Source organism: Dryobates pubescens, chromosome 31 (assembly GCF_014839835.1).
Source record: "Dryobates pubescens isolate bDryPub1 chromosome 31, bDryPub1.pri, whole genome shotgun sequence".
NCBI lineage: Eukaryota > Metazoa > Chordata > Aves > Piciformes > Picidae > Dryobates > Dryobates pubescens.
This window is the reverse complement of record NC_071642.1, coordinates 8,134,628-8,147,854: the sequence shown is the minus strand read 5'-3', so window position 1 is coordinate 8,147,854 and position 13,227 is coordinate 8,134,628. Positions and strand designations below refer to the sequence as shown.

General features: G+C 66.0%; 3 protein-coding genes across 3 annotated transcripts in view; 1 reads left to right on the top strand and 2 right to left on the bottom strand.

Moving 5' to 3' along the window:
* DDX56 (DEAD-box helicase 56) overlaps positions 1 to 1,699 on the bottom strand; it is an 11,279-nt gene extending 9,580 nt beyond the window's left edge. Inside the window, exon 1 of the mRNA XM_054174907.1 lies at positions 1,695 to 1,699. Coding sequence (XP_054030882.1) covers positions 1,695 to 1,699 — 5 coding nt within the window. The remainder of the gene's footprint in view (positions 1 to 1,694) is intronic.
* Positions 1,700 to 1,805: 106 nt separating this feature from the next.
* Positions 1,806 to 6,131, bottom strand: TMEM127 (transmembrane protein 127). The gene is made up of 3 exons (XM_054175186.1): positions 5,878 to 6,131; positions 3,494 to 3,658; positions 1,806 to 2,138 (listed from the first exon to the last, which is right to left on the bottom strand). Exons 1-3 carry the CDS (start codon positions 6,125 to 6,127, stop codon positions 1,831 to 1,833), a joined length of 723 nt encoding a protein of 240 aa, XP_054031161.1. The 5' UTR covers positions 6,128 to 6,131; the 3' UTR covers positions 1,806 to 1,830.
* Positions 6,132 to 6,236: 105 nt separating this feature from the next.
* CIAO1 (cytosolic iron-sulfur assembly component 1) lies at positions 6,237 to 11,940 on the top strand. Its single transcript, XM_054175130.1, has 7 exons — positions 6,237 to 6,403; positions 7,742 to 7,890; positions 8,001 to 8,112; positions 8,194 to 8,282; positions 9,328 to 9,529; positions 11,522 to 11,609; positions 11,700 to 11,940. The coding sequence occupies exons 1-7, from the start codon at positions 6,265 to 6,267 to the stop codon at positions 11,938 to 11,940; spliced, it is 1,020 nt and encodes a 339-aa protein (XP_054031105.1). The 5' UTR covers positions 6,237 to 6,264.
* The last annotated feature ends 1,287 nt before the right edge of the window (positions 11,941 to 13,227 follow it).

Sequence of the window (13,227 nt, the reverse complement as noted above, 5' to 3'; positions counted from 1 at the left end):
AGGGGAAGTTCCTGCTGGATTTGCTCTCTTGGAAGGGAGGGGGATTGGGGGGGGGGGGGAATTTCCTGCTGGATTTGTGTTAAACAACCTTGAACCCCCAACAATAAATCCCAGGAGCTGTCCCCAGCAGCTGCCTCCTGGGCTGGGCTGAGCTCTCCAGGCAGGAAAGTTTGCTCCAGTGGCTCTCAGGGCTCTTGGGGGGTGGGGAGGGAATAAAACCAGGAGCAGAAGGGAAAAATCAGGGAGATAAAAACGGGGGGGGAAAGGGGGCAGGGAAAAAAAACAGCAGGAGAGGGAGATGGGAATTGGGGGGGCTGGGGGGGTGGGGGGCAGGAACTTGCATAATAGCCAGAGGCAGAGCTGGGCTCAAGCAGGAGCTGGCACTGAGCCCAAGTCTGGCTGTCTTGGCTTAACCCCACCCCAAGAGTTGCCCCCCTTCCCCCCCGCCCCCAAGATTTGGTCAACCCCTCCCCAAGATTTTCTCCCCCCCCCCCCCCCCAAGATTTGCTGAAACCCAAAGGGTTCCTCAACCCCCCCTGGAGATTGGCTAAAATCCTTCAGATGTGCTAAAGTCCTCCCCAGAACCTGCTGACCCCCCCCCCCAAATCTGCTAATACCCCCCCAAGATCTGCTGACCCCCCCCAAATCTCCTGACCCCCCCAAAATCTGCTAAACTCCCCCAAGATCTGCTGACCCCCCCAAGAATCTGACCCCTCCCAAATGTGCTGACCCCCCCCGAGATTTGCTGACCCCCCCGAGATCTGCTGACCCCCCCCAGATCTGCTGACCCCCCCCAAGAATTTGAACCCCCAAGTTCTGCTGACCCCCCCCAAACCTGCTGACCCCTCCCAAGATCTGCTGACCCCCCCAAGAATCTGCTGACCCCCCCAAACCTGCTGACCCCCCCCAGATCTGCTGACCCCCCCAAGAATTTGAACCCCCAAGTTCTGCTGACCCCCCCCAAACCTGCTGACCCCTCCCAAGATCTGCTGACCCCCCCAAGAATCTGCTGACCCCCCCAAACCTGCTGACCCCTCCCAAGATCTGCTGACCCCCCCAAGAATCTGATGACCCCTCCAAGATCTGCTGACCCCCCCTAAACCTGCTGACCCCCCCCCAAACCTGCTGACCCCCCCCAAAGCCAGTTTGAGCCTCAGCCTTTCCTGCCCCTTGCTGCTCTGTGCCTGCAGCAGCAGGGGAGCCCCGACCAGGGCTGGGAAGAGCTTCCAGGGGTCCCACCTGCTTCCAAAATTGGGGGGGGGAGATCTACAGCAGTTCCAAGACCCCAAATTGTCCCTGTGTGTGTGTCCCCCCCCCCTCCCTCCCCCCCCCCCAACTTCCAGAGCCTGAACTAAAGTGCAGAGCCCTCCCCGGGGGGCGGCGCTGGGCTGGGGGTCGCTTTGCTTCCCTCCTCTCTCCCACCTCTGTGCTGTCCTGGGCCAGCTGCTTTCCCTAGGGGTTTCTCCAGCTGGTTGGAGGAAGAAAGGGGAGGTGGGATGCTCCCCCCCACCCTGCCAGGCTGAGAATCCCACACTGGGGAGGGGGAGAAAGGGAGAGGTGGGGAGGGGGGCAGGGGAGGGCGATGCCTGCCCTGGTCGGGGCAGGGGCTCCCAGCTCACCGCCTCGGCAGCCAAGGAAGCAAAGGCTAAGCTGGACCAAACCCACCCCCCCCCAACCCCCCCCCCCCCCCAAACAACATAAAAATGGATGCTCTGACCCTAAATAAAACCCACCCAAAGTTCCTCTCCCTCTGCTGGGGGGGGAGGGAGGTCAGAAGAGCCTGGAGGAGACGTCGAGGAGGAGGAGGAGGAGGCGGCGAGGCCGGCGGCCTCAGGGGGTGTAGGCTGGGGGAGGTTGGAACTGGTTGATGACTTCATACTCAGCTGGGTAAGGTTCATTCTCCTCCATCTCAGAGAAGAGCTCCAGGGCCTGCTCCTCCTCCTCGGTGGGGTAGTGGCGCAGGAGGTTGGCAGCGGTGGCCAGGATGGAGGCTCCGCCGGCCCCGGCCACCAGGTAGAAGCTGACGGCGAAGGTGACGTAGACCTGGGAGCCATGGTACTTCTTGTGCTGCTGCTGCTGGGCCAGGATCAGCTCTGAGGCCCAGTAGCAGAACCCAATCACAGTGGCACACTGCAGGACTGAAGGGCAGAGAAGGGGAGACACTCAGTGACACCCCCCTGAGACAAGGCTGGAAGCCAACAGCAGCCTGCAGGCCTCTGGAGCACACAGAGTGGTCCAGGCTGGAAGGCAGCTCCAGAGCTCAGCCAGGCCAACAACAGCCTGCAGGCCTCTGGAGCACACAGAGTGGTCCAGGCTGGAAGGGAGCTCCAGAGCTCAGCCAGGCCAACAGCAGCCTGCAGGCCTCTGCAGCACACAGAGTGGTCCAGGCTGGAAGGCAGCTCCAGAGCTCAGCCAGGCCAACAGCAGCCTGCAGGCCTCTGGAGCACACAGAGTGGTCCAGGCTGGAAGGCAGCTCCAGAGCTCAGCCAGGCCAACAGCAGCCTGCAGGCCTCTGGAGCACACAGAGTGGTCCAGGCTGGAAGGCAGCTCCAGAGCTCAGCCAGGCCAACAGCAGCCTGCAGGCCTCTGCAGCACACAGAGTGGTCCAGGCTGGAAGGCAGCTCCAGAGCTCAGCCAGGCCAACAGCAGCCTGCAGGCCTCTGCAGCACACAGAGTGGTCCAGGCTGGAAGGCAGCTCCAGAGCTCAGCCAGGCCAACAGGTTGGATGAGGCCTTGAGCATCCTGGAGGTGTCCCTGCCTGTGGCTTGGGTTGGAACTGGGTGATCTTGAAGATCCTGGGCAGGGACTGGCTGGAGAGCAGCCCTGGAGAAAAGGACCTGGGGGTGCCCTGAGAGGAGCTCAGCAGGAGCCAGCAGTCAGCATTGCAGCCCAGAGAGCCAAGCAGAGCCTGGGCTGCAGCAGGAGAAGTGTGGCCAGCAGGGCCAGGGAGGGGATTCTGCCCCTCTGCTCCACTCTGCTGAGACCACAGCTGGAGCTCTGGGGCCAGCTCTGGAGCCTCTGTGCCAGGAAGGCTCTGGAGGGGCTGGAAGGTGTCCAGAGCAGGGCCAGGAGGAGGAGCAGAGGAGGTGTCAGGGAGGGATAGGACTGGGGGGGATGGAGCAAAAGTGGAAGTGGGGAGATTGAGATTGGCTGTGAAGAAGAAGTTGTTCCCCAGGAGGGTGGTGAGAGCCTGGCACAGGCTGCCCAGGGAGGTGGTGGCAGCCTCCTGCCTGGAGGTGTTTGCAGCCAGGCTGGAGGTGGCTGTGAGCAACCTGCTGTGGTGTGAGGTGTCCCTGGCCATGGCAGGGGGTTGGAGCTGGCTGAGCCTTGAGGTCCCTTCCAAGCCTGAGAGTTCTGGGGCTCTGTGGGGGGCTCTGTAGGGGGCTCTGTGGGGGGCTGGGCTGGCAGGGGGCTCCGGGGGGGGGCTGGGCTGGCAGGGGGCTCCGGGGGGGGGCTGGGCTGGCAGGGGGCTCCGGGGGGGGCCTGGGCTGACCTGTGAGGATGTGAGCGAAGGCGTAGCGCCGAGTGATCTTCAGGGCTGGGTGCTTGGGGCCAAAGACATCCAGCAGGAAAGCTGAGAGGCTGCAGATGATGCCCAGGAAGCAGAAGGCAGCAATCACCCGGAGCAGCAGGACTGTCTGAGGGTTCATGCAGTAATCTGGGGGCAAAGGGAAAGGCAAAGGCAGGAGCTGAGCACCAGGAAACTCCCTTCCCCCCTCCCCCCCTCCCCAGCTGGTTGCTGCTGCTGGTGCTGGGGGAGGTGGCTGAGCACCAGGCTGGGGGGGCTTAGAGCAGGGGGGCAGTGCTGGATCCTGAAGGGCTCCTCCAACCCAGACCATCCAAGGATTCCACAGCTCCCTTTGCTCTGCTCCCATCCAGGGCACAGCAGCACCTGGCCTGGGCACAGACTTTGGTTTGTGAACTGTGAATTGAAAGCCACAGGGACACCCAGATGCCAGCTGGCACAGACCCTCACAGTGCCAACCTGGTGGTGCTGGAAGGGAGCTCTGGAGCTCACCCAGCCCAACACCCCTGCCCCACCCAGGGGCACCCCCAGCAGCTTGCCCAGCAGCACAATGCCCAGGGTGGGTTGGAAGCTCTCCACACCAGGAGACTCCACAACCTCTCTGGGCAGCAGAGAGCAGGCCTCTGGCAGGCCTCTGGGCAGCCTCTCCAGGCCTCCAGCACCCTCACACCAAACAACTTTCTCCTCAGGGGCAAACAGAACCTCCTGGCTGCCACTTTGTGCCCCTTGCCCCGGTCCCTGGGCCCCACTCAGCAGAGCCTGGCCCCAGCCTCTTGCCCCCCACAGCTCCTTCAGCTCTTGCTGAGCATTGCTCAGCTGCCCTCTGGGGCTGCTCTTCTGCAGGCTCTCAGCCCCAGGGCTCTCAGCCTTTGCTGCTCCCAGAGCTGCTCCAGGCCCCTCCAAGCCATCAAATCCAACACACAAGGGCTGTGCCCATCCATAAGTGGCTCCACAGCTGGCACTGGAAATGTCCTGAGGTTCAAGGCCACCCTCTCAGCTCCTGTGGGGCTGGGAGCAGGGAGGCTAAAGCCCAAAGAAGGAAGCTGGGGCAGGAAATTCTTTTGTGTGTGCCCAGCTGCTGGGGTGGAAGTAGCCCCAGGGTTTGATGCCCATGGGGCAGGAGGTGGGTGGTTGGCTTGGATGACCCTGAAGGGCTTTGCCAAGCAAAACAGTGCTATGGTCCCACGAATTCATAGCCCCATGGAGGTGTTCTGGTTGGAAAAAGCCCTTCAAGGTCACCCAGTCCAACCCTTCTCTAACCCTGCCAAGGCTGGGGCTGAACCATGGCCCTCAGCACCACAGCTCTGAGGCTTTGAAACCCCCCTCCAGGGCTGGGGACTGCCCTGGGCAGCCTGTTCCAGGCACTGACAGCCCTCAAGGGGAAGAAATTGCTCCTCATGCCCAACCCAAACTTCCCCTTGTGCAATCTGAGCCTGGTTTCTCTTGTCTCACCACTTGGAAGGAGAGATCTCACCCTCAGCCTGCTCTCAGGGAGCTGCAGAGAGCCAGCAGGTCTCTCCTCAGCCTCCCTTTCTCCAGGCTCAACAGCCTCAGCTCCCTCAGCTTCTCCTGCTCTCCAGACCCTTCCCTGGGACCCAGACTCTGTGGCTGAAGGATTTACCTCCATCAGTTCCCTGGTTGAAGCCCAACCCCCCCTGGTGAGGACACCCAAGCCCTGCTGCCAGCATTCAGCTCAGCAGATCATCTGGGGACAACATTTTTGCTCCTCTCCCAGGGATTAACAGCCCTGGGGCTGCTCAGGCTGCCCCAGCCCCCACAGGTTCAGTGCTGACAGCAGAGCCCTGAGCAGCTTTAAGGCACAAAGGGCTGGAAATCGGCACCTTTGGGTGCTGCCAGAGGACAAAACTTCAGTAACAACAGAGCAGAATGAACCAGGTTGGAAGAAACCTTCGAGATCACCCAGTCCAACCTCTGCCCCAGCACCATCTGATCGACTCAACCATGGCACCAAGGGCCTCAGCCAGGCTCTGCCTAAACACCTCCAGGGATGGGGACTCCACCACCTCCCTGGGCAGCACATCCCAGTGGCCAGTAACGACCTCCAGGGAGCCGGGACTGGGGGGGGTTGGGGCAGCAGAGGCTGGGAGCCACCCCCCGAGCAGCAGGGAAGGGGACGGCCGGCGAGGGAGGGAGGGAAGGGGACGGCCGGGGAAGGAAGGGGGGAAGGGGACGGCCGGGGAAGGAAGGGGGGAAGGGGACGGCCGGGGAAGGAAGGGGGGAAGGGGACGGCCGGGGAAGGAAGGGGGGAAGGGGACGGCCGGCGAAGGAAGGGGGGAAGGGGACGGCCGGCGAAGGCGACCCGGAGCAAGCCCTCCCGCCCCGGCCCTCACCTCGCAGCAGCTCGGGATCGACGTAGCCCAGGACATCGGCGACGCCCAGCTCCTGGCGGGCGCAGGTGCCGCCGTGGATGCGGAACCAGGCGGGCTCGGCCAGCGCCGTGCAGAGCGCCGTGATGGAGAGCGCCCCGGGCAGCGCCGAGGCCAGGCTGCGCTCCGGCTGCTTGGGCAGGCCGCCGCCCGCCGCCCCGCCGCGGCCCCGCCGCCTGCCGCCGGGCAGCCCCGGCCCGCCCGGGGTGTACATCCCGCCCGGCTGCACCGGCTCCCGGCGCCTCGGCTTCCGGCGCGCCGCTCGCTTCCGCTTCCGGCGGCGGCCGGCGGCGCTTCCGCTTCCGGCGGCGGAGCGGGGCCGCGGCTCAGGGCCGCGGGGCCGGCGGCGCCATGAAGGAGGCGCTGGAGCTGCTGTGCCGGCTGCCGGCGCACCCCGACTCGCGCTGCTGGTTCCTGGCCTGGAACCCCAGCGGCACCCTGCTGGCCTCCTGCGGCGGCGACCGCTGCGTGCGCCTGTGGGGCAGAGACGGTGCGGGGCCGAGACGGTGCGGGGCCGGCGGGGCGGGGCCGGGACCCGAGCGGGACGGGGGCGGGGCGGGAACGGGAAGGGAGCGGGACCGGAATGGCGGGGGAGGGGCTAGGGGCAGGGGGAGGGGCTAGGGGCAGGGGGCGGAGCTGCCGGGGCGGGGCTAAGTGGCGCTGGGAGGAGGGTGGTGAGAGGCGGGGCTGCGGGGCTGGGAAAGCTCTAAGGGGGCGGGGCTATGGAGGGGGTGGGGCTATGTGGCAATGGGAGGGGCCGAGTGAGGGCGGGACTGCAGGCCCAGGAAGGCTCTACGGGGGCGGGGTTACAGGCATGGGGGCGGGGCTATGGAGGGGGCGGGGTTATGTAGAAAAGGGTGTGGCTTCGCGAGGGCTGTGGTCCCAGAAGGGCTCTAAGGGGGCGGGGTTATGGGTATAGGGGTGGGGCCAGAAAGAGTAGGGCAGGGAGGGGCTAAATAAGGGGGTGGGGCTAAAGGGGCGGGGTTACATGGAGGGGTGGGGTAACAGAATGGGGTGGGGTTAGGGAGTAATGGAGGTTGGGTGGGAGGGGCTTAAGGGGGTGTGGTCACAATTATGGAGGAGTGGAGCTGAGGAAGGGCTAAGGGATGGGAGGGGCTTGGCAGTGGGGTGGGGCTACAGGTATTGGAGGGAAAGAGGGGAGGGGCGAGGCTGGGAGGGCAACGGAGGGGGCGGGGCTATATGAGAAGGAGGGAGGGGCTTGATATAGGGTGGGGGTAGAGGGGGAAGAAGGAGGGGCTGAGGGTGCTGCTGCCCCTGGGGCTCACGTGGGCACCCTCCTGCTGCCCCTGGGGCTAGGGTGGGCACCCTCCTGCTGCCCCTGGGCTCACGTGGGCACCCTCCTGCTGCCCTGGGGCTAGGGTGGGCACCCTCCTGCTGCCCCTGGGCTCACGTGGGCACCCTCCTGCTGCCCCTGGGCTCACGTGGGCACCCTCCTGCTGCCCCTGGGCTCACGTGGGCACCCTCCTGCTGCCCTGGGGCTAGGGTGGGCACCCTCCTGCTGCCCCTGGGCTCACGTGGGCACCCTCCTGCTGCCCCTGGGCTCACGTGGGCACCCTCCTGCCCCTGGGGCTCACGTGGGCACCCTCCTGCTGCCCGGGGCTCACGTGGGCACCCTCCTGCTGCCCCTGGGGCTCATGTGGGCACCCTCCTGCTGCCCGGGGCTCACGTGGGCACCCTCCTGCCCCCGGGGCTCACGTGGGCACCCTCCTGCCCCCGGGGCTCACCTGGGCACCCTCCTGCCCCCGGGGCTCACGTGGGCACCCTCCTGCCCCTGGGGCTCACGTGGGCACCCTCCCGCTGCGGGCAGGCTCGGGCTGGTCGTGCCAGGCGGTGCTGGGCGATGGGCACCAGCGCACGGTGCGCAGGGTGGCCTGGTCCCCCTGCGGCTCCTACCTGGCCTCTGCCAGCTTCGATGCCACCACCTGCATCTGGAAGAAGCAAGATGATGGCTTCGAGGTGAGACCCCCTGGGACCCCCCCCACCTCCCCCCCCCCCCCCCCCCCGTGCCCCCCAGCCGGTGCCCCCTGGGCACCCTCCTGTGCCCCTCTGCCGCTGTCCCTCCGCAGTGCATCACCACCCTGGAGGGCCACGAGAATGAGGTCAAGTCGGTGGCCTGGGCCCCCTCTGGCACTCTGCTGGCCACCTGCAGCCGGGACAAGAGCGTCTGGGTCTGGGAAGGTGAGGGGGAAGGGGGTGGGGAGGCAGTGGGGGGTGTCCCCCCCCAGCCCCAGCCTCCCCACAAGCTCTTCCTCCCCGCAGTGGACGAGGAGGAGGAGTACGAGTGCGTCAGCGTCCTCAACTCCCACAGCCAGGACGTCAAGCACGTGGTGTGGCACCCCAGCCAGGAGGTACCAGCTGGGGCTGCTGGGCAGGGGGTCCCCAGTGCCACCCCAGCCCCCCTCCCAGTGCAGCTGTGAGCTGCTCCCGGCCCAGCTCTGCCAGCCTGAGGCTGTGGTGAAGGGAAGTTGGTTGGCACCCGGGGCGTGGACTCGTGGAATGGGTTGGGGTGGAAGGGAGCTCAAAGCTCAGCCGGTGCCAAGCCCCTGCCCTGGGCAGGGACACCTCCCACCAGCACAGGCTGCTCAAGGCCTCAGCCAGCCTGGCCCTGAGCACCTCCAGGGAGGGAGCAGCCACAGCCTCCCTGGGCAGCCTGTGCCAGGCTCTCCCCAGCCTCAAGGGGAAGAACTTCCTCCCAATGTCCAACCTCAACCCAGCTTCTTCCAGTCTGAATCACAGAGCTGTCAGGGCTGGAAGGGACCCCAAGGCTCAGCCAGCTCCAACCCCCTGCCATGGCCAGGGACACCTCACACCACAGCAGGCTGGCCAGAGCCTCATCCAGCCTGGCTGCAAACACCTCCAGGCAGGAGGCTGCCACAGCCTCCCTGGGCAGCCTGTGCCAGGCTCTCACCACCCTCATGGGCAACAACTTCTTCCTCACAGCCAATCTCAATCTCCCCACTTCCACTTTTGCTCCATCCCCCCCCAGGCCTATCCCTCCCTGGCACCCTCAGAAGTCCCTCCCCAGCTTTCCTGGAGCCCCCTGCAGGCACTGGAAGGCCCCAGGAAGGTCTCCTCAGAGCCTCCTCTTCCCTGCAGCCATCACCCTGTGTCCCTCCATGCCTCTGCCCAGAGTCCCTCTCCAGCTCTTCTCTGGCCCCCTTCAAATCCTGGGAGGCCACCAGAAGGTCTCCACTCCAGGAATGGTTGATTTTGTTCCTGGATGCTGGTGTGGGGTTGGGTTGGGACCTCAACCATCATCCCCTGGGCAGGGACACCTCCCAGCAGGCCCAGGCTGCCCCAGCCCTCCCCCAGCCTGGCCTGCAGCGCCTCGGGGGGGGGGGGGAACACCTCTGTGACCTGTTCTGCTGTGTCCCTCGCCCCTCCCTCCCCCAGCTCTTGGCCTCTGCCAGCTATGACGACACAGTGAAGCTGTACCAGGAGGAGGAGGACGACTGGGTCTGCTGTGCCACCCTGGAGGGCCACGAGTCCACGGTCTGGAGCGTGGCCTTCGACAGCTCCGGCGAGCGCCTGGCCTCCTGCAGCGACGACCGCAGCCTGCGCATCTGGCGCCGCTTCCAGCCTGGCAACCAGGAGGGTGAGGCCAGCCTGGGGCAGGGCTGCTGTGCCACCTGCTGGGCAGCACAGTCACACACTCAGAGAATGGGCAGGGCTGGAAGGGACCTCGAGGCTCAGCCAGCTCCAACCCCCCTGCCATGGGCAGGGACACCTCACACCACAGCAGGCTGCTCACAGCCACCTCCAGCCTGGCTGCAAACACCTCCAGGCAGGAGGCTTCCACCACCTCCCTGGGCAGCCTGTGCCAGGCTCTCACCACCCTCATGGGGAACAACTTCTTCCTCACAGCCAATCTCAATCTCCCCACTTCCAGTTTTGCTCCATCCCCCCCAGTCCTATCCCTCCCTGACACCCTCAAAAGTCCCTCCCCAGCTTTCCTGGAGCCCCCTGCAGATCCTGGAAGGCCACAATGAGGTCTCCTGGGAGCCTTCTCCTCTCCAGCCTGCACAACCCCAACTCCCTCAGTCTGTCCTCACAGCAGAGCAGCTCCAACCCTCTGCTCCTCCTCGTGGCCCTGCTCTGGACATCTTCCAGCACCTCCAGATCCTTCCTGGCACAGAGGCTCCAGAACTGGCCCCAGAGCTCCAGCTGTGGTCTCAGCAGAGTGGAGCAGAGGGGCAGAATCCCCTCCCTGGCCCTGCTGGCCACACTTCTCCTGCTGCAGCCCAGGCTCTGCTTGGCTCTCTGGGCTGCAGGTGCTCACTGCTGGCTCCTGTTGAGCTTCTCCCCCAGCACCCCCAAGGCCTTTCCTTCAGTGCTGCTCTGCAGCCAGTCCCTGCCCAGCCTGTATCAGTGTCTGGGATTTGCCTGCCCCAGCTGCAGAAGGCAGACTTGGGGATTGCCCTGACCCAGAAAGCAGCTCAGGGGCAGGATGGAGGAGTCTGAGCTGTCTGATGGCCTGGGGTGGTGGGGGCAGGGCTGGGGAGGGCAGGGGGTGGGTGGTGCCCAGGCTTTGGGCACTGCCCTACCGTGGCATCCTTGGGGGGAGGCTCATGGAGTGGGGGTTAGGAGAGGGCATGAGGTAGGAGAACTGGTGAGGGACAGAGCTCAGAGGGTTGGGGTCAGTGGCACCAGGTCGAGCTGGAGGCCCCAGGGGTCAGGACTGGGGCCAGGCTTGGGCAGGGGATGGAATGGGAGGGGATGGAAGGAGCTCTGGAGGTGATGTGATCCATCTGCATCAGTGCCCTGGGTGAAGGGACAGGGAGGAGCCACAGCCAGTGTGCTGATGGTGCAGGACTGGGAGGAGTGGTGACCCCCAGCAGGCTGTGCTGGCATCCAGTGAGCCCTGGAGAGACCTTGGGAGAGAGGAAGTTCATGAAGCGCAACCAGGGCAAGGGCAGAGTCCTGCCCCTCTGCTCTGCCCTGCTGAGGACACAGCTGGTGGCCAAGAAGGATCCAGTGGGGTCCTGGGGGGCATGGAGAAGAGTGTGGGCAGCAGGGCAGGGGAGGTTCTGCTCTTCTACCTGGCCCAAATCTGGAGCCCTGGGTCCAGCTCTGGGCTCCCCAGCTCCAGAGGGACAGGGAAGTGCTGGGGAGAGTCCAGGGCAGGCTGGGAAGCTGCTGAGGGGCCTGGAGCAGCTCTGGGAGCAGCAAAGGCTGAGAGCCCTGGGGCTGAGAGCCTGCAGAAGAGCAGCCCCAGAGGGCAGCTGAGCAATGCTCAGCAAGAGCTGAAGGAGCTGTGGGGGGCAAGGGGCTGGGGCCAGACTCTGCTGAGTGGTGCCCAGGGCCAGGCCAAGGGGCAGAGGGCACAAAGTGGCAGCCAGGAGGTTCTGTTTGCCCCTGAGGAGAAAGTTGTTTGTTGTGAGGGTGCTGGAGGCCTGGAGCAGGCTGCCCAGAGAGGTTGTGGAGTCTCCTGGTGTGGCGAGCTCCCAACCCCCCCTGGGCACTGTGCTGCTGGGCAAGCTGCTGGGGGTGCCCCTGGTGGGGCAGGGGGCTTGATGCCCTCTGGCTGCCCTCCAGAGCTCCCTGCCCCAGGGGCAGGCCGTGGCTCAGTTGCTCTCCTCCCTCCCAGGGGTGCCCTGCAGCGGCACCGACCCCACCTGGAAGTGCGTCTGCAACCTCTCCGGCTACCACTCCAGGACCATCTACGACGTGGCCTGGTGAGCGGCAGAGCCTCCCAGCTCCCTTCCCGGGGTGGCACCGCCGGTGGCACCCCCCGGGCACCGCTCCCTCCCTGCCTCCCTCCCCAGGTGCCACCTGAGCGGGGCGCTGGCCACGGCCTGCGGGGACGACGCCATCCGCGTCTTCGAGGAGACCCCCTCGGGGCTGCCCCTGCAGCCCTCCTTCAGCCTGGCAGCCCACGTGCCCCGTGCCCACGCCCAGGACGTCAACTGCGTGGCCTGGCACCCGCGGGAGCCCGGGCTGCTGGCCTCCTGCGGCGACGACGGCGACATCGCCCTCTGGCGCTACCAGCGCCCCGAGCTCTGCTGAGCCCCGCGGGGAGCTCCCTGCCGGCGGGGCCGGGACCGCGGCACCGCCCCCGGGAGCGGGGGGCGCCAGGGGAGGCCCCGGGGATGGGGCAGGGGAGGGGGCAGGGGAGGTGCCAAGGGAGGCCCCGGGGATGGGACTGGGGAGGTGCCAGGGGAGGTGCCAAGGGAGGCCCCGGGGATGGGACTGGGGGGGTGCCTGGGGGTTGCCAGGGGAGGCCCCGGGGATGGGGCGGGGGAGGGTGGAGCCTGTGGTGGTGCCTGGCTGAGTCTGGGCCCTGGGGCAGGATTGTTGCCCCCTCCCCACCCCCTCCTTCTCCCTCCTCACCCCTGCCCCCTCCCCCCCAGCCCCCTGCTCAATAAAGCTGAGCTCTGCAGCCCAAAGCCTCCTTTCAGAGCTGCCAACAGCACCCCTGGGAGGTGGGGGAACAGGATGTGGGTAGAGGAGGTGGCACAGAGGGACTGGAGCTGGATTTGGGCCTCCCAGCCCAAGAGCAAGGGTGCTGCTGGAGGAGCCCCCAGCCAGGGCCTCTGCTGGGGAGCAGCACAGGGAAGAGGGAACCTGCTGGAGAGTAGCCCCAGGGAGAAGGAGCTGAGAGTGCTGGGGAGCCACCAGTGTGCCCTGGTGGCCAAGAAGGATCCAGTGGTGTCCTGGGGGGCATGGAGAAGTGTGAGCAGCAGGGTGAGGGAGGTTCTCCTGCTCTTCTACCTGGCCCAAATCTGAAGTCCTGGGTCCAGCTCTGGGCTCCCAGCTCCAGAGGGACAGGGAAGTGCTGGGGAGAGTCCAGGGCAGGCTGGGAAGCTGCTGAGGGGCCTGGAGCAGCTCTGGCAGCAGCAAAGGCTGAGAGCCCTGGGGCTGAGAGCCTGCAGAAGAGCAGCCCCAGAGGGCAGCTGAGCAATGCTCAGCAAGAGCTGAAGGAGCTGTGGGGGGCAAGAGGCTGGGGCCAGACTCTGCTGAGTGGTACCCAGGCCAAGGGGCAGAGGGCACGAAGTGGCAGCCAGGAGGTTCTGTTTGCCCCTGAGGAGAAAGTTGTTTGGTGTGAGGGTGCTGGAGGCCTGGAGCAGGCTGCCCAGAGAGGTTGTGGAGTCTCCTGGTGTGGAGAGCTTCCAACCCCCCCTGGGCACTGTGCTGCTGGGCAAGCTGCTGGGGGTGCCCCTGGTGGGGCAGGGGGCTTGGACTCAATGGACAAAGCCTGAAGCAGCCTGGGCTGGTGGGAGGAGCCCATGGCAGGGGGGGTTGGAGCTGGATGATCTCCAGAGCTCTCCTCCCACCCCCACCCCACGCTGGGAG